General features: G+C 41.3%; 1 protein-coding gene across 4 annotated transcripts; it reads left to right on the plus strand.

The window, feature by feature from the left end:
• The first annotated feature begins 38 nt into the window (after positions 1-38).
• Positions 39-22,345, plus strand: rab44 (RAB44, member RAS oncogene family). 4 transcript variants are annotated; one of them, XM_025004205.2, is made up of 10 exons: positions 39-170; positions 12,896-15,802; positions 16,955-17,028; positions 18,186-18,259; positions 18,373-18,492; positions 18,569-18,650; positions 20,147-20,261; positions 21,029-21,127; positions 21,214-21,290; positions 21,405-22,345. In XM_025004205.2, exons 1-10 carry the CDS (start codon positions 153-155, stop codon positions 21,490-21,492), a joined length of 3,654 nt encoding a protein of 1,217 aa, XP_024859973.1. In that variant the 5' UTR covers positions 39-152; the 3' UTR covers positions 21,493-22,345. The 4 variants fall into 4 exon arrangements, with proteins under 4 accessions (XP_024859973.1, XP_024859970.2, XP_037831369.1 ...); XM_025004202.2 differs by lacking the exon at positions 39-170 and adding an exon at positions 8,023-8,158 and having other exon boundaries at positions 9,590-15,802; XM_037975441.1 differs by lacking the exon at positions 39-170 and adding an exon at positions 8,430-9,589 and having other exon boundaries at positions 10,841-15,802.
• The last annotated feature ends 357 nt before the right edge of the window (positions 22,346-22,702 follow it).

Raw genomic sequence — 22,702 nt, forward strand, 5'->3', positions numbered from 1 at the left:
TGATAAAACCAGCAAGTATAACCCACACAGGAAGCTGTCAGCTATGTTTGCAGTTAAGGAACACTCCCCCCCCCCGATGTGTGAAGTGCAACTCCTGCTGAGCGGAGCAGATGACTTGACATGAAAGAGTAGCTCGGGGTGTGAGTCGACAGATGTGCCTGATTTGGGTGGTAAGTACATGCAATGAATTTATTATTTAGACATCAACAAATCATTTTGTTAAATAGATGCCACTAACCGTTTTTGCTTGTCAGTAAGTGTAGTTTAAAATGTGTGAGTATGATTTTAGTTAGTCTAGCTCTGGTGCTCTGTGGGGTTTGTGTTGTTTAAATAATTGAACTTGGCTAATAGTAGGAAACTTGTAACTAATATTTTCTCCAAGTTTTTACATGCTTGTGAGCCGTATTTAAACAAGATTTCCTAATGCATGGTCGAACTGCATGTTTCACGCTTGAGTCACTATAATTATCTGTCAGTGTCAGGAGAAAGTTATTGTTGAAATGTGACTGAACTTGAACTAAACCTCTACAAGTAAAAAAAAGCATGCTTTTTTTTGTAGCAGAGTAGCAGTTTAAAAAGTGATAAACTGTATCTCTTTAATGCTGACAGCTCAAAAGCTGAAACCCAGCATCCACCTACACATGAAGTCAAAATGAATAGAAGAAAACTGGGGTCGAGTCGAAAAAGTAAAGGAAGGCAGCATGTGACAGAGACAGAAACTGAGCAAGAGCTTGAACCTAGAAAGGATGTTCAGGAAGAGACATGGGGTATCGCAACTCTTCAAACGCAAGTGTCTGCAGCATCGCAGCCTGAAATGGAGGAAGAATCAGGTCAAAGGAGTGAACGTGGTACGTCTGCAAAGCGTGACACCTCCTTGGTCTTAGACACTACATATAACTCTGAAAGTAAGGAGTCCACTACAATGTCTTCTCCAGAGGATGTTCTTGAAATTACAGTCGGCGAGGATGATGGTGTGCAAGACTGTAAAGATGAGACCGAACTGGAAGAAACAGACACAAGTGACATGGCTCAAAATGAGGAAACCAAAGATTGTCTTTTTGAGATAACCACTGAATCTGCATGTCCTTCACTTGAGCAGCAAATAATCAACAAACAAGAAGAAAGCTCTGACGTGTATTCTGCAGCAGAATCAGAGAGCAGTGAGAAAGCTGACGCAGACTTGTTCAGGCAAGGTGAAAGTTTTCAGGGCAATTTCTCAGTGAGTGAGTCAGATGTAAAGAGAGTTTCAGAGTCGGCCACGCCTGAGATAACTGTGGATAATGGCACCATTAAAGTAAACAGTAAAATTAAGAACAGTGTTGAGCAAGAAGTCATTTTATTGCCAAAAGAGGAGTTGGCTACAGATGAAGAAAAGGGTAATGTTTCCAAACAACCTAAAGTAAGAGATGTTCAGTACCCAGAGGATTCTGTGACTGAAGTGGATAATAAGGACACTAAGCCAACAGAAGTGCATGTTACGAATCAAACAAATGACACTCCTGAAAGTCTGGCACTACAATCACAAGAATATTCTGATCTTCGTTCTGAAAACCCGACTCCTGAGATGAACATTTACCAGCCTGAGCGCAGGGTGGATCGTGCAGATGATTCTGCAACTAAACTGACAGATTCAGTTTCAAAATGTGAAAATCTTCAAGATGAAACTCAGCTCGACGTTGAGCTGGAAACCTTTAAAAATTCAGAGGATGTTACACTACAAGAAGTGGACAAACGGGACACACTACACGGTGAGGACACCAAAGGTGTTACTTCAGAAGGTACTACAAGGAAGATGCAAGAAGTAGATGTTCATTCAGTGCAAATGCAAGAAAATTTGCAAGCTGATTACACAATGGATACAGGTGACGCTGTAAAAACTTGTGAAATTCTTTGTAAAAATCTAACTGACAACACTGAAATGTCTGAGCTCGCTGCAAAAAATATTGATCAATCTACGGTCAAACATGATGCGTATCCTACAAAAGAAAACAACTCGGATGATTCAGATGTGGAAAATGAGAATTGTGATTTAAATGCTGAAACATTTGAGCTCACAGTGAAAAGTACTATTAATTCTGCCACCAAGCAGGAGTATCTAACAGAAGTGAAAGCCACAAACCTGAAACGTGATTATGATTTGTGTGACATCAACAAACAACAAATCGTTGGCTTAGAAAAGGAAGAATCGGCTCTAACTCAAGTTGATGACTTTAAAGACGGATCGACTGATGATCGAATGTTTCACCAGGAAAAGAAAGGGCGCTTCTCCAAAACGGAGGAGGGCAAATCGAGGTTGTCAACACGCCAGTCACAAACTGCTTCTGTTGTTATACAGCCTCAAAACGATCCTGCGACTGTAGACGAGCAAAAAAACACCGGCTTCAAAAAGAAGGGCAAAAGAAAAAGACTCGGGTGGAAACATCGGAATAAACTAAAATATTTGAACAAATCCAAGCAAGATGTTTTTGTAAATCCCAAAGCTAACGAAGCCCCTCAAACAACAACAGTAAGACAAGAAGAGTTGAAGCATGGCACGAAGCGTGACATTAACCTAACTGTGTCATATGACAGGTCTGTGACTTTAAAGCCTTCACCTGGTCATTCTGCAGAGGCTCACATCTCTGGGCCAAAGAAGTATTTTAAGTCCGAGAGTTTTATTTCTAAGAGAATAAAGTCTCCAGAAAATCTAAATCAAACAGATCCAGACAGTCATGTTGAGATGTATGAAGAACTCAACTTTGATGACAAAGAGATCATGTTTTCTACAATAAAAGGAAATGCAAAGGCTGTAGCCCAGAGAAATGAGGATACCGATGTGTACAAGCCAGAGAAAACACTAATCTGTAAAACAGAAAAAGACACTACTCTCATTCAGACATATGAGCATGGAAGCCTTGTGGAGGTCGATATTACATACAGTTCTGAATGTATTGCCCATAAAAAAGGATCTGTTTTGGAGCTTCAGAGGAAAAATATTTCTGTTCAGTCTCCACTGTCAGACTTAAATGCTCCAACAGTCCCTCAGCTTCAGGACAAACTGAGCACAGATCAGCAAACTGATGCTAACTTCAACTTCAGTGGGAGCAGAAGAAAACTCGGGCCAAGTCATAGACATAAAAGGAAGAAGCAGTTTACAGAATCTGAACAGGAAATTATAGAAAATACGAATGATGATGAAACCCTGAAAATGACAAAATCTTATCAAATTAGGACAACAGGGCAGAAAGAGCTTTGTCAAGATGCCGAGCGTGACATTAATCTGTCTGTCTCACATGACAGCTGCGTGTCTTTAATGCCTCTGCCTGGTCATTCTTCTGAGATTCAGAGCTCAGTGACAACAGATCCTGAAACTGACCCACAGAGCTTAGCTCCTAAAAGTGAAAATCGTCCAGAAGCTCAACATGTAAGAGATTCAGAGATTAACACTGGAGCGATTAAAGAAGACGTGAACAGCACTCAGCAAGAGGTGGATAAATCCGAGACTCTTGACAGTGACGACACCAGAGATATTCTTTCAGACAATACTCAGAGGCATGTACAAAAAGTAGACCATCATCGAACACAGACACAAACTCGGCTGCAAAATGAAGACTCACCTAAAGCTGTTGCAGATGTCACCGCACAAAGTTGTGAAATTGCTTTTGAAACTCAGACTGGCCATGCTGATGATTCTGCTGTCAATAAGGAAGTTTCAACATCTTGTGAAAAAGAGATTGTGTTTTCAACAGTAGGAAGAAATATCAAAGCTATACTCCAGAGAAATGAAGATGAACATCTGTATGAGCCAGAGCCAACACTAAGGAACGATACAGAAAGAGTAGACATTGCTCTCAGTCAGATGAATGAGGGTGGAAGCCTTGTGGAGGGGGAGAATAAACGGAGTGCTGAACAAAATGTTCATGAAAAAGAAGTCTCCCCTGAAGCTGAGAAAACCAATGTTTCTGTCCAGCCTCAGCTGTCAGACCTAAATGCTCCTTCAGACGGCCAACTTCAAGATCAAACTCTGCTCACAGATAAACAAACTGATGCTAGCGTCAGCATCAGTGGGGGCACAAAAAAACTGGGGTCGAGGCGAGGACATAAAGGAAAACAACATGTCAAAAAGCCAGAAACTGAGCAAGATCAGGAACCTAGAAAGGACGTTGAGGAAGAAACCAGGGGTATTAAAACTCCGCAAACACAAGTGTCAGAAGCAACACAGCCTGAAATGCAGGAGGAATCACGTCAAGAGAATGAATTTGGCACACCTGCACAGTGTGTTACCTCCTTGGTCCTTACAGTTAGAAAGGACAACAGTGAGCAACATTGTAAAGATGAGACCAAGCTGGAAGAAACTGACAAAAATAGCACTGAAGAAATCAAACAAACTGCACGTGATTGTCTTTCTGAATTAACCAATTTATCTGCGTGTCCCTCAGTTGATCAACAAACAATCATCAAACAAGAGGGAGGTTTTAACATGTTTATTGTGGCAGAATCAAAAAGCAATAAGAAAGACGAGACAAATTTGTTTCTGGGCAATTACTCACTGAGTAAATCACATGTACAGACAGGTTCAGAGTCAACCACATCGGAGGTAACTGCAGATAATAGCACCAGTAATGTAAACAGAGAACTTAAGCACGGTATTGAGCAATCAATAATTTCGTGGCCAAAACAGAAGTTTGCTACAAATGAAGAAAAAACTCAACTTTTCAAACTACCTAAAATAATGGATGGTCAGTATCCAGAGGGTGCTATGAATAAAGAAGAAAGTAAGGACCATAAGCCAACACAAGTACAAAGTATGGTTCAAACTAATGACGCTCTGGGAGGTCTGAAGTCACAAGCAGTCAAAGATTCAGATCTGCACTCTGATAATGTGACTCCGGAAATTAATACTAATCAGCCTGAGCTCATGGTGAGAAATGATGATAATTCTGTAACTACACATCCAGATTTAACCCTTGATGGCAAACTAAATGTATGGGCTATAAAAGAAAAAACAGTTGCTGTTGATGAGGTAAGTAAGGATGATTATGAGCATGAAACCAGACAAACATGGATCAACAAATCAGACAAAGTAAACATCGCTCTCAGTCAGACGTATGAGGTGGGATGTCCTGTGGAGAAAGATTTTGCTGAACAGAGTTTGCATAAAGAAGGAGTCATCTCGGAAGCTGAGAGGAGCAATGTTTGTGTTCAGTCTTCTCTGTCAGATTTAAATGACCCTCCAGACCCCCAACTTCAGGACAAATCTCAAAGTGCAGGTGGGCAAACTGATGCTAACTTCAGCTTCAGTGGAAACACAAGGATGCTGGGGTCGAGTAGTAGAAATAAAGGAAGAGAGCATATTAAAGCATCTGAAGAGAAATGTATCAAAAATACAGAGGATGACGAAATGCTTGAAACATCAAAAGTGTTACTGGATGAAGAGACAGCAGAAAAACTATTGAGTAAAGCTACTGAGGATGACATCATACTGGTGGTTTCACATGACAGCTCTAAATCTTTATTATCTTCGAGTGGTCATTCTTCTGAGGTTCAGAGCTCAGAACCAAGGAATTATTCTGAAACTCAACCACAAAGTTTAGTTCTTGACATTGAAAATTATTCAGAAGTTCAAGATGGAGCAGAGTCAGACATTGTTGTTCAAAAGGTTGAAGTCAGAGGCCAATCGGTGGTGGTCACACAGCACAAAGTGGAGAAATCTGAGACTCTTCGTAGTGAGAACGACAGAGATGTTCTTACAGAGGATTCCCTAAAGGAAGTAGAGGAAGTAAAAATGTATCCAACAGAAATGCAACAAAGTCAACAAATTGATTACTCATCTAAAGCTGTTTCAGATGATGGCACAAAAAGTTGTGAAATTGTTTCTGGAACTGATCATGCTGAAATGCCAGAGCTCACTGTGACAAGTACTGATGATTCTGCAGCAACACAGGAAAAAAATACAAGGAAAGAAAGTATCCCAGAGGCTGCAGACCTGAAACATGTGGACCGTGATTTATATGTGACCAAAGAACAACACATCGGTGACAAAGAAAAAGCAGACTTTGCTGAAAGTTGGATCCATGAGCTCAAGGACAGAGTATACAAAGTTATAAATCCTAACACTGATCAAATATTTTGTCAGGAAAACAAAGGACTCCTCTGTGAAATGGAGGACAACAAACCTGCTTTTTCAACCTTGCAGTCAGAAACTCTTTGTTCTGACTCTCAGCCTCAGAAAGATTCTGTGAGTTTAGAGAAGACAAACACTGACTTTCCGACACGTTTCCAAAGCTCACAGATTGATTACTCATCTGAAACTGTGACAGATGATGCCCTTGAAAATCTAGTAATTTTAAGTGGAAACTTGATGAGTCAAACTGAAACGATCAACATTTACCAGTCAGAATTTACAGAAAAAAGTAGTGAGGATTCTGCTGTCAATCAAGAAGTGTCAACTCTTGATAAGAAACAGATCATGTTTTCTACAGTGGAAGGAGATTTGGATGCTGTAATCCAAACAAATGAGAATGATCGTGTGCATGATCCCAAACAAACAAGGATCAACAAAACAGAAGGTGCTGCTATCCCTGAGATGTATGAGGGTGCAGGCCTTGAGGAGGAAGATGTCAAAAACAGTACTGAACAAATTGTTTATCAAGAAAGAGTCTCTTCTGAAGCTGAGAATAATAATATTTCTGTTCAGTCTCCACTGTCGCACTCAAATGCTGCTTCAGACAACCAACTTCAGGATAAAACTAAACAAGCTGCTGCTACCTTCAGTTTCAGTGCGGGCACAAGAAAACTGGGGTCGAGGCGAGGACGTAAAGGAAAACAGCATATCAGAGATCCAGAAATTGAGCAACCTAGAAAAGATGTCCAGGAAGAGATAAGAGCTATTAAAAGTCTGCAAACACAAGATTCTGAAGCAACACAGCCCGAAATGCAGGAATTACATTCAGTTCAAGAATCACATCAAGAAAGTGAGTATGGTACATCTGCAGAGAGCGATACCTCCTTGGTCTTACACACTACTCATGATTATTCCGAGGTTAAGGAATCAACTGCAGTGCCTTTTCTGCAAGATGTTGTTGAAATTACAGTCATTAAAGACAACAGTGTTCAACATTGTAAACATGAAACCAACCTGGAAGAAACTGACAAAAGTAACATTGCTCAAAGTGAAGACACAAAACAAAGTACACATGTTTGTCTTCCTGAATTAACCAGTTTAGCTGCATGTCCTTCAGTTGATCAACAAGTAATCAACAAACATGAAGAAATCTTCAACATATATGTTTCAGCAGAATCAGAAAACAACATGAAAGCTGATATAGACTTGTTCTGTCAAGATGAAAGTTTGCAGGGCAATTACTCAGTGAGTGAGTCACATGTAAAATCAGATTCAGAGTCAACCACAGCAGAGATAACTGCAGATCATAACACTACTAAAGGAAACACAGAAATTAAGGACAGTATTGAGCAATCAGTTATTTTATTACCAAAAAAGGAGTTAGCTGCAAACAAAGAAAAAGGTAAACTTTTTAAACTACCAAAAGTAAGAGGTGTTAAGTATCCAGACAATGCTGTGAATAAATACAATGAGCCAACACAAGTAGAAGGTATGGTTCAAACTGATGACTCTCCTGAAAGTCTGATAATACAAGCAACAGATCTTTGCTCTAAAAACCCTCCTCCTGAAATAAACACTGATCAGCCTGAGGTGAACCGTGAAGAAGACTTTGCAACTAAATTTACTAATTCAACGCCAGATAGCAAACTGAATATATGGTCTAAAACAGAAGACAAACTGGTTGCTGTGAAGGAGATAAAAAAGGATAAAGAACAGGAAACCAAACAAGCGTGTGGTTTGTTTGACGGTGGAGTCCTAGTGATCGAAGATAAAAAACATTTTACAGAACAATCTGCTCATCAAGAAGGAGTCTTGTCTGAAGCGGAGATGAACAATGTTTCTGTTCAGTCTCCGCTGTCAGACGTAAATGCTAATTCAGTCCCCCAGCTTCAGGACACAAATCAGAAAGACCAAGCTGAAACCATCAATACATTGCAGTCAGAGTTCACAGACAGCAGTACTGTTGACTCTGTTGCCAAACAGGATGATGTGTCCTCTAGTGACAAAGAAATCACGATTTCTACAGAAGAAGACAGCTTGGAAGCTGTAGTCCAGATAGACAAAGATGATTGTGTCCAACAGTCAGAGCAAACATTGATGAATGACAAAGAAAAAGAAGACACTCCCCTCATGCACAAGGATGAAGGTGGAGACCTTGTTGAGAAAGATATTAAACACAGTTCTGAACAAAGTGTTCATCAAGAAGGAATTGTCCCTAAAGCTGAGATTGCCAGTGTTTATCTTCAGTCTACACTGTCAGACTTGAATGTTTCTTCAGAGCGCCATGTTAAAGAATCTGTTGAGAAGAAATTTGAAACTACCAGAGGTGATAAAGCTCTTAAGTCACCAAAAGAATCCCTTGATATACAGACATCAAGACAGGAAGACCCACTTCAAGACACTGAACAAAATATCATGCCTGTTTCACCTGACAGCTCTATGTCTTTAATGCCTCTGACTGGTCATTCTTCTGAGGTTCAGAGCTCAGTACCAACAGCACATCCTGAAACTGACCCACAGACTTTGATTCCTAAAAGTGAAAATATACAAGACCTTACAAAACATCAACAAGGAAGAGAGACAGAGATTAACATTGTGATTGTTGAAAGGTCTGTGGATGACACACAGCAAGACGTGGATCAATCTGATACTCATCACAGTGAGGACATAAGAAATGTTCTGTCAGATGATGCTCAGCTGGAAGGGCAGGAGATTGAAATCCATGCAACAAAAATGCAAGAAAGTCAACAAACCTCATCAGAAACTGGTACAGGTAATGCCACTGAAAGTTTGAAAGTTGTTTCTGGACCTCTGAAAGACCTCTCTGAGATAACTGAGCTCACTATAAAGAGTTATGCTGAGCTTGAAACAACACAAAAATCTTTACAAACAACAACAGTGAGTCAACAAGAGTCAAAGGAGGACTTGGAGAGTGATCTTAACTTACCTGTGTCACATGACCGCTCCATGTTTGCAATGTTTATGCCTGGTCATTCCTCAGAGGTTCACAGCACAGTGACACAAAGCTATCCTAAGCCTGACCTGGAGAGTTTTGTTGCTGAAAGTAAAAGTCCTCCAAAACATCAGGATGAAAGAGAGACAGACATTAATGTTGAGACGTCTGAGAAATCTGAAGAAACCACACCTGTGGATCAATCTGACACTGTTCTGAGTAAAGAAGTGATAAGTCCTGATGATTCAGTCACAGCTGTAGAACCAGAGCAAATTCCTGAAGAACAGACAACAGAAATACAAGAACGTCTACCAATTTGGTATTCATCTAACACTATAACAAATGATGCTCCAGTAAATCTCAAAATTGTCTTTGAAAATCAGAAAGACCAAGCTGAAACCATCAACACATTGCAGTCAGAGTTCACAGACAGCAGTACTGTTGACTCTGTTGCCAAACAGGATGATGTGTCCTCTAGTGACAAAGAAATCACGATTTCTACAGAAGAAGACAGCTTGGAAGCTGTAGTCCAGATAGACAAAGATGAGCCTCAGCTCCAGGACAAATCTCTGAGCACAGATGAGCAAACTGATGCTAACTTAAGCCTCAGTGGAAACAAACGAAAACTGGGATCAAGTCGTAGAAGTAAGGGTAGACGCCATGTTAAAGAATCTGTCGAGAAGAAATTTGAAACTACCACAGGTGATGAAGCTCTTAAGTCACCAAAAGAATCCCTTGATATACAGACATCAAGACAGGAAGACCCACTTCAAGACACTGAACAAAATATCATGCCTGTTTCACCTGACAGCTCTATGTCTTTAATGCCTCTGACTGGTCATTCTTCTGAGGTTCAGAGCTCAGTACCAACAGCACATCCTGAAACTGACCCACAGACTTTGATTCCTAAAAGTGAAAATATACAAGATCAACATGAGAGAGGGATACAGATTGACATTGGGATGGTCCAAACATCTGTGGAGGTCACACAGCAAGGTGTGGACCAATCTGATGCGCTTTATAGTGAAGACATAAATGTCTTGTCAGACAATGCTCAGAAAAAAGGACAAGAGGTAGATGTTCTTCCAACACAAATGCAAGAAAGTCTACAAGTTTATACCATATCAGAAAGTGTTACCCATGATGCTGCTAAGGTTGATGACGACCTTGAAACAACACAAACGTCATTGGAAATAATACCAGGAAGCCAGGCAGAATTAAAGCCAGTGAGTGATCTTAATTTGCCTGTATCACATTCCACCTCTATGTTTGCAGTGTTTACACCTGGTCATTCCTCTGAGGTTCACAGCACAGTGACACAAAGCTATCCTGAGCCTAATCTGGAGAGTTTTGTTGCTAAAAGTGAAAGTCCTCCAGAATATCCAGATGAAAGAGAGAAAGACATTAATGTTGCGATGTCTGAGAAATCCGGAGAAGCCCAACCAGTGGATCAATCTGACACTGTTCAGAGTAAAGAAGTGATAAGTCCTGATGATTCAGTCACAGCTGTAGAACCAGAGCAAATTCCTGAAGAACAGACAACAGAAATACAAGAACGTCTACCAATTTGGTATTCATCTAACACTGTGACAAATGATGCTCCAGTAAATCTTGAAATTGTTTCTGAAAATCAGACAGACCCAGCTGAAACCATCAATACATTGCAGTCAGAGTTCACAGACAGCAGTACTGTTGACTCTGTTGCCAAACAGGATGATGTGTCCTCTAGTGACAAAGAAATCACGATTTCTACAGAAGAAGACAGCTTGGAAGCTGTAGTCCAGATAAACTATGATGATCATGTCCAAGAGTCAAAGCAAACATCGATGAACGACACAGAAAAAGACTACACTGTCCTCATGCACAAGGATGAAGGTGGAGACCTTGTGGAGGAAGATATTAAACACAGTTCTGAACAAAGTGTTCATCAAGAAGGAATTGTCCCTAAAGCTGAGATTGCCAGTGTTCATCTTCAGTCTACACTGTCAGACTTGAATGTTTCTTCAGACCCTCAGCTCCAGGACAAATCTCTGAGCACAGATGAGCAAACTGATGCTAACTTAAGCCTCAGTGGAAACAAACGAAAACTGGGATCAAGTCGTAGAAATAAAGGAAGGCAGCGTGGTAAAGAACCTAAAGGGGGAGTCATTGACAGTACCATGAGTGATGAAGCCCTTGACACAGCAGTATTAGAAATAAAATCAACCAGACAGGATAAAACAACTCAAGACTTTGAGCATGATATAATCCTGTCTTTTTCACATGACAGCACCATGTCTGTGGTTCCTTCACCTTGTCATTCTTCTGAGATTCAGAGCTCAGTGCCAACAGCACATCCTGAAATTGACCCGGAGAGCATTATTCCTAAAAGTGAAAATCTTCCAGAAGATCATGATGAAAGAAGAACACAGAATATTGTGGGACTGGAGAAACAGTTGGTGGATGACACAAAGGAAGATGTGGATAAATCTGATACTCCTCACACTGAGGTCATAAGAAATGTTCTTTCAGATGATTCTCAGCTGGAAGGGCAGGCGGTGGAAGTTCAACCAACACAAATGCAAGAAAGTCAACAAATCAATTTTTCAGTGCAAACTGTTACAAGTGATGCCACAGAAAGTTGTCACCTGATTTCTGAGCCTCTGACTGACCTTGAAACATCTGAGCTTACAACAAAAACTACTGACAAATCTACTACTCAACCGGAAGAGTATCCTACAGGCGAAAACCTTTCAGAGGCTTCAGACCTTAAACAGGACAATTATGATTTACATGGTATAAATAAACAACAAATCAGTGACCTAAAAGAGGTAGAATTGTCTGTGAGTCAGATCAAAGAGTCCAAAGACACAGTAGATGATGATGATATAAAACCCAAAACATATGTATTTGACCAGGAAAAGGAAGGCCTCTTAATTGACACAGAGGAGAAGAAATCTGCTGCTTTAGCTATTCTATCAGAAACTGGTTCTTTGGACTCACAGCCTCAAAATGACTCAGTAAATGTCAGCAAGCAAACCAACACAGGCTTCACCAAGAGTGGGAACAAAAGAAAACTGGGGTCAACTCGTAGAAATAAAGGAAGACAGCAGGTTGAAGAATTCAAAGGGGAAGTTTTAGAAAATACTAAGGGTGACTCAGCCCTGGAAAGAACAAATTTAACAGAAACTAAGACAACAGAGCAAAAAGAATTGACAGAAGACACAAAACGTGACAATCTGCTGTCTGTTTCCCAGGCCAGCTCCATGTCTTTTATGCCTTTACCTGATCATTCTGAGGTTCAGAGCTCCAGAGCCACAGATTATCCTGAAACTGAAACACAGACTTTAATTCTTGGTAGTCAAAGTCTTGAAGATGACAGAACTGAAAGAGAACCAGACAGTTATGTTCAACTGGTTGAAGAAACAGCAGGTGCCATGCAGCTAGAAATAAATAAATGTGTGGCTTTTCACAGTGATGACCTTTTAGACAATGCTCAGAGGGAAGTACAGAAAGTAGAAAGTCATCCAACACAAATGCAAGGAAGTCTACAAATTGAATGTTCATCTGAAGGTTTTACAGGTGGCCATATTGAAATATCTGAACAGCAAGAGTGTTTTACAAAAGAAAATGAGGGCTATGATTCAAATAATGCCAGTAAACCTCAAAGCAGTGACTTAAAAGAGGTAGATTCTGCTTTACATCAGGGCCATGAGTTCAAAGACAAAGTAGAAGATGACATGAAACCAAAATGTGAACAAGTAATTTATCAGGAGAAGGCTGAGTTCTCCTCTACAACGGAGGAGAACAAACGTGCTTTGTCAACCCTTCAGTCAAAATCTGTTTCTTTTGACTCGCAGCCTCAGAATGATTCTTTGAGTGTGCATGAGCGAACCAGCATGGATTTCCACAACAGTGGCAGCAGACGCAAACTGGGGTCGAGCCGTAGAAACAAAGGAAGACAAACAGTCAAAGACTCTGTTACTGAAACAAACAAAAATCCCATACAAGAAGATGAAGAGAAAGCAAGTAGCACCAAACTCAGTGAAACAGCATTAACAGTCGAGTCGACAGGCCAGAAAGAAGAGAATATAGACGCCGGTGCTTTTGGTTGGACTTCTGAGTTAACTTCTGTTGGTGTGCTTTCAACCTCAAATGCAGATGAAATGGTAGTTGACAAGTCACTGATTCCAGATGGGGACCTTTCCAGCATATTTTCAATGATAGATACGAGGAGCAGGCAAACAGATGAAAGCACAGAGCCACCAGTGCAGGACAGAAGTGTAGAAGAAAACGTTTTAGTGTCTGAACCAGAAGTACGTCCTGTCACAGCTGAGATAAATACAGATAAAAGCATCAGCAGAGAAGAAACCGACCCTGAAGACCAGGTTGAGAAAGCATCACCAAACAGCAACATCACCCAATCGCCCCAACACACTGAGGATGGAGTTGAGAAAGTGCATGAACAGGAGGCTGATCAAACGGAAGGCGTGTTTCATATTTATGATACTGCTGAAAAAGAGAGCGATCATGCTGCAGAAAAGACTGAAATAATGACCAGAAACGTCTTTGACTCAACAAAAAGCAAAGAAAAGGATGAAGAAACTGAAACGTTAAGGCGATTGAGTGATTCAGGCCTTTCTGCCACACCAGAAAGAAGCACAGAAAACAGCAGCTACAAAGACCACGCTGAAGTCGAATACAGTGTTGAGCAAGAAGCATATTCATCACCACAAGATAATTTGCCCACAAATGAGGAACAAGATGAGAGCACCAAGACATCTACAGCTATAGAAACTCTCCATTCAGAGGACATCGCGATTAAGGATCATGAAGAGCAGATTAACCCAGAACAAATGCAGGAAATGCACCAAATTGATTTCATCTCACTTACACAGAGCAAGTCTACTGTACAAACACTGCAGCCAGATGCAAATGTTGCTTTGGAGTCCGATTCTCAGGACAATTATGAAGGCAACAAAGACGAAACTCACTCAGGCCTCAAAACTGCAGGGATCCGAAGGAAACTGGGCTCGAGCCGGAGGATTAAAGCAAAACAAGATGCCAAATTTACTGAAGCCAACCAGGAACATAAAGAGGAAGGTGTAGAAAATTCAGAGAACAATGAAGCAACACAAATGTTTGCTACAGAAACAATTCAGCAGAGAGAATCAGATGATTTAAAATCTGCTGAGAAATTAGAAACAATTAGTTCAACTGAGGAGAAAAAGGCAGAAAAGCAGCAAGAGGAGGATGAAGATCTGGACAACAGAACAGTTTCAACATCAGATAATATTCCAAGCTCAGACCAAGAGGACTATCATGAATCAGTTAAAGACACCAAAGAGAAACGTGTAAAACTTGTTCATGACCCTGATATTTCAATTCAGCTTCCAGGATATGACACAGACAAGAAGGGCTTTTTAATGCAATCAACAGAAGCTTCTGTTTCCAAAGATGACTCGGATATGGAGAGTGTCTTATATCATGATGACACTGTCATCCCCGAGCCAGGCAGTGTGAGTGTGCCTGATCAAGATGAAGCAACTCATCACCAAAACAGGGAAGCTGAGACACCGGAACAAGAAGTTCAGCTGCAACAGACGAGCAAAGCGACGGAAACCGTGGTATGTGTCCCATCAAAAGACCGCAGCACAGAGGTGGCGAGCTCAGTGAATGTACAAGATCCTGAACTGAGTGAAGCGGGAGAAAAACGCATCTGTGCAGACCAAGAAGTAAATGCTTCACCCGAGTCTATTTCTGCTTCAGAGGAGCCACCTGTGGATGCATCCTACATAAGTGGAATATCTACAACAATGGATGCTGGCAACAGCCAACAAGAAACCACCAGTTCTGATTTTAGTGACAGTTTGGAAGTAAAATCCAAACATAAGAGGAGAAAGTTTGGCTCTTCTCGCAGGACTCCGGTCAACAAAAAACAAGAGGGAGAGGCTCACAGTGCAGATGTGACAAAAACTGAGAGCAGTACAGAAGATGGGATGAGAGGCGTGGAGAAGATGAAGGTTGTGGAGGAGTTCCCCTCAACTGCAGAGGGAGTAGAAAGTGAAAATGTTCAGCCATTGCATGGTGCTTTAGTGCAACGAGAAGCGGCTGAAGCCAGAACTGCTGAGTCTGACGAGCACAGGCTCGTCCAGGCGACTGCAGAGCAAAAACCAGAGAGCACAAGTGAAAGGATTCACAGTCCCACTGTAGAAGTCAAAAGTGCAAGCCCTGATTTTAGCTCAACCAACAGGAGAAGGGAAATGGGTTCCACCCACAAGAATCTTGGATCACAAAGCAAAACAGAAAACTTGGATCAGGAGGAGTTGGAGATTGGTGCAACAAAGTCTGAAACAACCCGAGGAGGCATAAGTAGTGAAAATGTCTGGGAAGTCAAAGAAGCAAACCTGCAAGTTCAGGCAGAATACAAAGTGAGCAGCTTCGATCAAAGAAAAGAAAAAGTGTTTGAAACAGTCGCAGTCAGTCACATTGACAAGGCTTTAATAAAACCCCTGGCTGAACAAACACCTGAGGAAGACCCAGTTTCTCTGAGCCACAATGACTCAGCATCAGGAGGGAGGAGAAAAAAGTTTGGATCTAACCGGAAGACACGCTCACAGCAGAGAAACAAAGACCAAAATGAATGTGAGGTTGGACTGATAGAGGCACAGAACGAAAATGATGCTGGAGGGATCCCAGAAGAGGGTGCACCCGGGGCAGCGGTACTGCGAACAGATAAATCACCTGACCTGGATAACATACCAGAGGTAAGAAAAACAGTCTCCACCTTCACTGTCTTGTGATCTTTTTCTGTTTGTTTTACATTTTGTTCACACGTGTATTTTAGCTTACTAATAACAAGTGAGATGCATCAAAATACTTAAACAGCACAGAATTCTGCCTTTTTTAGGTTCCACAATATTAGAAAGGGCGCAATTCTGAACAAGAAAAGATGATGACTTTATAGTATTTGTGATGCCCTAAAGATTCCCACCATCCATTTTTTTTTTTTTTTATTCGCTTCTCCATTCTGGTTCATGGGGAGCTGGTGCCTGTCTCCAGTCGTCACTGTGTGAGAGGCGGGGGACACCCTGGACAGGTCGCAAGTCCATCACAGGGACACATAGAGATAGACAACCATTCACGCGCTCACTCACTCCTAGGGGACAATTTTAGAGCTACCAGTGACCCTAACATGCATGAATATTTTTGGTCTGTGGGAGGAAACCAGAGGAAACCCACGTGAGCGCAGGGAGAACATGTAAACTCCGCCCAGAAAGGCCCCAGGTTTGGCCAGCGATCCTGCAACCTTCTCACTGGGAGGCACCAGCTGTAACAGCAGGGCACACAGAACCAGGAATTCCTTCAAAACTACATATAGTTTTTAAAATATTAAACGTGAAAACAGCCTCCTAAAATCGAACTTTGCCTGATTCTACGCAGCAAAGCTTTTTTCACATATAGCAAAAAGGAAAATAGACTTTTGAGTCAAGCAAAGCTTTAAACTGTAAAAAGTTGTTTTTTTTATTTTCACCTGTATAAAAACTTAATTTTATGAATATTTGGGGCCTTCTGCCTGTTATAAAAGAATGTTTGTGGACACGGTGACTCTACTTACTGTTTGCAAAAGACATCTTGTTCTTTAGCTGTATGTGTGTTTCAAGAAACTTCTGAAGCAATGAAGTGAAATGAGGAACATGTGGTTGACCCCACATGTTTCACACAGCAGAAAGGAGAACATGAACGTATCTGCTTTCATCAGAAACCTGACATGTATAGGCTTTCAATGAGATCAGGTACTGATCTTTAAAAATAGATCGATACACTTTTTATTAAAATGTGCTATAAATGCAAAAGGTCCGACGCTGTCAGCTCAAGATTAAGTTCAGTAGCAGTTAATCATATTTTTGTCTCTGCAGGATGATGGAAACGGTGATAAAGCGTCGGCCAGCATCAGCATCCCCGAAACTAAACTGTTCTCAAAGTCTGTGAGGTAAGTTTGGGGCCCTGCAGCACCCAGGGGGTTTCTGGATAAATCAAGAATGACTACAGTTAGCACAATAAAATGTGTAAAAGTAAACTACCGTCTGACTCAGAAAAAAATATATAATTTCAGGGCAAATTCACCAGTTTTCAGGAAAATTATGCACCCTGAATGCAGCAGAAAGTCTGATTTTGTTTGTAATATCAATTATTTTAGCCTCCTGGGTCCTCAGCATTTTGTTTTGTGGGCCTTTTTACAGTTAGTGTATCAAAAGTTTCAAAATAAAACAGGTTTTAAAACATTTAAAAGTTAAAAATGTGTTTTTTTATTAAAAGTAAGTGTCAAAATAAGAACAGGTCTGAAGCTGAATAGAATATGACACATGTAAGTCAGTGCCCCCATATGACCGCTCAGATCTAAAAAAAAAAAACAAAACAAAAAATAATGTTCAAATGAATGTTTACAAGACAACAAAGCACCGCTTCCATATTTGGCCTGTTTTTCTCTCTGTGAGGCGGAGACGTCACCACCCGCTCTGCTTCCCTTCAACGTTCACACATTTAACTCCGTGTCAGTTTTGTAATGACTCAAAAATAACTTCATGTGTGAGCAGCATTTATGAGAAAAAAAACATTTCCATCCAACTCCTAATATGAAACTGAAACGTCACAGTTGAACACATTTTGCTGCTCAAGTTCTTTCATTCTCAAAGATGTGATATATATATATATATATATAGATATATAGATATTTTTGTTCATCACTATGGGGCATCTACAGTAATGTTCATTCATTTTTTTCATCCCTGCCACATAAGCTAATAAAATAAAAATAAATTAAAATAAGGGGGAAGGTTTAACATAGGGCAGGATTTGTTTTGGGAACATTTTGAAAGATTTATTTGGATTCCCTTTTGGGATTAGTGGATTAATGTACGCTCTGGATGCCATTCCTGTCCTGCGTCTCTCCTGTTTTGTAACATTTAATTATATTCAGCTGTTCCTTTAATCCAGGTTTATTTGTTTTCTTTAGGAGACAATGGAACACTGTTTAAATGGAAACATGAATTAATGTCCATTGCCAACCGTTGTTTTTTTTGTTTTTTTGTTATTCTGACAGATAACCTTTGTCATCTGTGGTCTGAGAAATGTTTGTTTGTTTCACAGGGAGACGACTTCCAGAACATTGTATCCTGATGAAATCCCCTTTGGTCAAGGGAGGGAAAGGCAGCTCTTTTTTGGTAAACACTATGTGCACCTCGATCAGCAGACTGTTTTGGTTTTAGACCAAGTAAAACAAGAGTCAGAAAGGTAATATGTGATCAGGAAAGGGCTTTCTTTGTCATGTTGGCAGGGACCGACAGATCAAACTGTTATAATGTGGTGTTGGTGGGAGAGAGCTCTGTGGGGAAATCCTCCTTCATGAAAAGAGCTCAAACGGGGAAGTTTGCTGTAGACATACCTGCCTCCATTGGTAAGATCGCGATCTTTTGGTTTGTCCCTTTAAATGTGTCAGTATGCAGAGTTATGCAGCTTGATATGATTTGCAGCCTTGGACTCCTGCAAGTGGACCGTGTTGGTAGATGGGAAACCTGTGGTGCTGCAGTTATGGGACACAGCAGGTCAAGAAAGGTGAGTTCCACACTAATCGTTGCTTCAGTTTGAAATAGAAATGATCAGGGTGGCATTAAGTTATAATGGGAGGAAGGACCGGGGCCTTGCCTGCCTGTTTGTCGTCTTAAAGAAGGAGCTGAGTCGAAAGGTGAGGCTCTCTATTTAATGGTTGGTCTAAATTCCAAACTCCACCCGTGGTTCTGAGATGTGGCTCATGGCCAAAAGAAAAGACGAGCCGAGATGCAAGAGGCTGAAATGACCTTCCTTTGTAGAGTTCAGCGTCACAGACTGCGGGGAGCTCAGGATGGAGGCGCTGCTCCTCCACATGGAAACCAGCTGAGGTGGTCCGGGCATCTGATCAGGACGTCTCCTACTGGGAGGAGACCTAGAATTCACTGGCCTGGGAACGTCATAGGACAGTGGTCTCCAATCCTGGTCCTCGAGGGCCACCATCCTGCATGTTTTCCTTGTTTCTCTGCTCCAACACACCTGATTTGAATTAACGGGTGATTAACAGGCTTCTGCAGAACATGAAGAGGTGATTTAACCACTGAATCAGGTGTGTTGGAGCAGGGAAACAAGGAACACATGCAGGATGGTGGCCCTGAGGACCAGGATTGGAGACCCCTGCCTTAGGGTCTCTCAGGAGGAACTGGAGAGAAGGGATGTCTGGGTTTCCCTCCTCAGCTCTTTACTTCCACTGCCTGACCACAGAGAAGCAGGTGGATGAATGGATGGAGAAGTTGTAACAAAGAGCTTATCTGAAGCTAAAAACAGTGCAGGGAGACATCTCTGCTACAGGCACGGCCATTCTCTAATGAAATGTCTTTTTTCTATCTGAGTACGGGAAAGTATTTATACAGCCATTTTCTTTAAATGGTCAAATAATCACAAACTGAAGCAAACTGTCTGATTCATTTCTGGCACACCCTTTAAGGCCGTGATTTGCAAGGAGGCCACCTTTTTGTTTATAAAATGGATAGCATTATAAGGAATCCACTCCAAACAGAAGAGTTTTGGTGTTTGCTGTAGTCAGAGTAGCCGGTCAGGGGTAACAATGGCAGACATCACTATCAAACAGTGTTGTTTTGTGGTCTATTATGACTGGGTATGCTGTTTATATTTTATAGGAAACAGCTGTGGTTTGTCAGTGTAAACCTACTCTGTTTTCTGGTGGTTGAGGACGGAAGATGAGACGCATCCTCTAAATACGGATACAGTTGCAGCTTTTCTAAGCGAGGCTGGGAGCTTTAAAAGCACCGACGAGTCGCCTCCAGGTCACAATGCAGCCTGTGTCAGAACTGGTTTGGCAGAGCTCCTTTGTCAAATCTAAGCTGGACAAAACCAATTCATCGTGTGTTTACTTTTCTCACACTGAAGACTAGCTGTAAAGATCTGGATTTTCTTCTTATTTTTTCTTAAGGTGGAAACAAAGTACAGGACGTGGAGTCTTCTATTTGTATTATATTACTTATTGTCTTATTGTCTGACGATATTCTGAAATGTCTCTGTAGGTTTCACAGCATCACAAGACATGTTTTCCACAAAGCCCAGGCATTTCTTTTGATGTACGACATCACTTCCTCTCAGAGTTTTTCTGCAGTCAGCTACTGGGCAAACTCCATCCAGGTAAGGTGCCTTCATTAGTTCAGCTTTGCTTTTGTTTGTTAATATCAGTTGGTTATATTCACACTCTGGATGTGAGGGAAGGACAGAGGTGGATTTTCACACAATAAAACTGACAATATTGATTAAAATTATCACTCCACGTTAAACATACATAAATCCTCCTGTATTTAAATGTGTAGTTCAACCAAGAGAACTGAAATGAATAATGGAGAAGATCTAAATCAGGGCCTTAAAAGATGGGAAGAAATCCCCTCCTTAGATGGTAAATCTGCACCCAGCGACACACCCACCAAAACAAATAAGGGCGTGATTCCCTTAATCCTTCAATCAGAGACAGAGGCCGAACTCTTGTCAGGCACCCAAGCAAGATTCCTTACGTTCTTCAAAAAAAGAATAGCAGGCTAGAAAATGAACTGGTTGAAATTTAGGGTTCGCAGAATGGACGCCATGGCTGAAACTAAACGAGAGCAGCAGTCTTTTGCCTTTTGCTGACCGAACGTTATCCACCATGTAAGATATGAGCAGTTTGAATCATTTCTGCCTTTCAAAGCTGCCCGGTGGCTTACGTGAGTCTGCCGCTCGCCTGAGCCGCTCGCCTGAGCCGCCCTGTTCTTCATGTGTTTACTCCCGACTCCGTGCAGGTGTGTCAAAGAAAGCCGTCGGTGCGGCTCACCTGGAGGGGTGCGCTGAGGATCACCTGCTCGGCGGATCACGCCCAGCTCGTGACTTGACATTTGCACTGTAAATCAAAACCATCTGTGTTGCAGGAATCTGCTGCAGAGAACGTGACCGTTCTGCTCCTGGGGAATAAGAGCGATCACGCAGAGAGACAAGTTAAAACCGAACAGGGGGACATTCTTGCTAAGGTATAAATATGGTGCATTAAACCTCTTTGGCAGAATTTTACTGTAATTATCAAACAAACTCACAGCGTCTTTTATTTACTCCACAGGAATACAGCTTCGGCTTCATGGAGTGCAGCGCTGCCACTGGTAAAAATGTGGTCGAGGCCTTGGAAACTGTGGCTCGGTAATAACAATCTGATAGAAATCTCTTCTTTCTTTTTAATAAAACACAATCTGATAGTGTTATAAAGATGCTTCCTGTGACATGAGCTGATTTAGTTTTTTGCCTCGCTGTCAGGATGTTGAGTCGAAGCTCTGACTCGAGAGAGGAAGCCACAGTTTTGCACCGCCAGCAGGCGCAGACGAGCCAGTCAAGGTGCTGCTGAGCACACACTCCGAAAAGGTGGAACCCTGCGAAGAGTGGAGCCCATGTCCCGACTGGAATTCCATTCCAACATTTAACTCCTTTAACATTCAGACAGCTTTAATTTTTTATTATTATAAAGCAGATTTAAACTATGGATAGGCTACTTTTATTATATGTCTATTGATAAAAAGAGCTGGTAAATTTTACTGGGACAACAGGCGAAAGGTTAACTCTGGAGTTTATGCCTGTTTGGGTTTGTTCTTTTATCTGATATATTAACTAAGCGGCTGTCGCATATATTTTATTCGTGCGCTTCTATTTTTTTTTTGTTCCATTTTCAGTAATCAACTTAAGTCCATGATTAGGATTCGCTAAAGCAAAAAATGGTAAAAAGATCTGCACACCAGCAGAGCTCCCACTGCAGTTTAGGTGTGACATTTTGGGCCAACAAATAAACTGCAGAGGGAGCTCGGCTAATGTGCTTTTTTTTTTTTTTAATCATTTTGCCTCGTGTTTGGACCGCGGCGCCATAATCTACAAAGCTGTGGGTTCGAGCCCAGGTTGCGTCAGGAAGGGCATCCGGCGTAAAACAACTTCCAAATGTTTAGTGCGAGTTTGCTCGCTGTGGCGACCCCCCCCGCAGAGGGGAGCAACCGAAACAAAACCATCATTTTCTGCCTTTGGGTTGTTTTTGTTTCAGCGCCCACTTCGCTGGATTTTGGATGTTTTCTTCTTATTTTGTCTTTAAGATATCAACATTTCTGTTTGAAGCTGGAATAACTAATCTGAACAATCTGGTGATTAGGTAGTCGAGCACTTTCTGCTAAAAAAAAAAAAAAAAAAGTTTCAAGTTTAAAACAATAAAGGCTTTCCACAAAATCAATCTGCTTCATAACTTTTCTTCTGCACAAGTCATAGATTGTGTATATAAATGTTTGTGTACAATATATTTTAGCGTTCTGGTTTTCAACACAAATATCTACTGTGCTGTTTTCCATTTGGTTTAAATAAATCACACTGGCACACGTCCTCCTCCCAGCTGGCACAGCTGAACCGTTAACGCATTCCTTGCCCCTATAATTAGATAGTCTGAGTTAATGGACTTACATTTTTTTGGTGTCAGATTTTATTACATTACTGTGCAATAATCGAGAACAAAATTGTTCTGTCGTGTCTTACTCTCGACAGACCTCCGGGAGGACAATTTGTTTACTCGCGTATTTAATTCA

Source organism: Kryptolebias marmoratus, linkage group LG4, assembly GCF_001649575.2.
Source record: "Kryptolebias marmoratus isolate JLee-2015 linkage group LG4, ASM164957v2, whole genome shotgun sequence".
In the NCBI taxonomy this organism is placed as follows: Eukaryota; Metazoa; Chordata; class Actinopteri; order Cyprinodontiformes; family Rivulidae; genus Kryptolebias; species Kryptolebias marmoratus.

Excerpts from the sequence above, each read along its gene's own strand:
- rab44 (XM_025004204.2), top strand. The coding sequence starts at position 8,519 with ATGCCTGTTTCACCTGACAGCTCTATGTCTTTAATGCCTCTGACTGGT. Across the intron at positions 18,493-18,568 it reads AGACATACCTGCCTCCATTG|CCTTGGACTCCTGCAAGTGG; the intron begins GTAAGATCGCGA and ends TATGATTTGCAG. Across the intron at positions 20,262-21,028 it reads ACTGGGCAAACTCCATCCAG|GAATCTGCTGCAGAGAACGT; the intron begins GTAAGGTGCCTT and ends TCTGTGTTGCAG.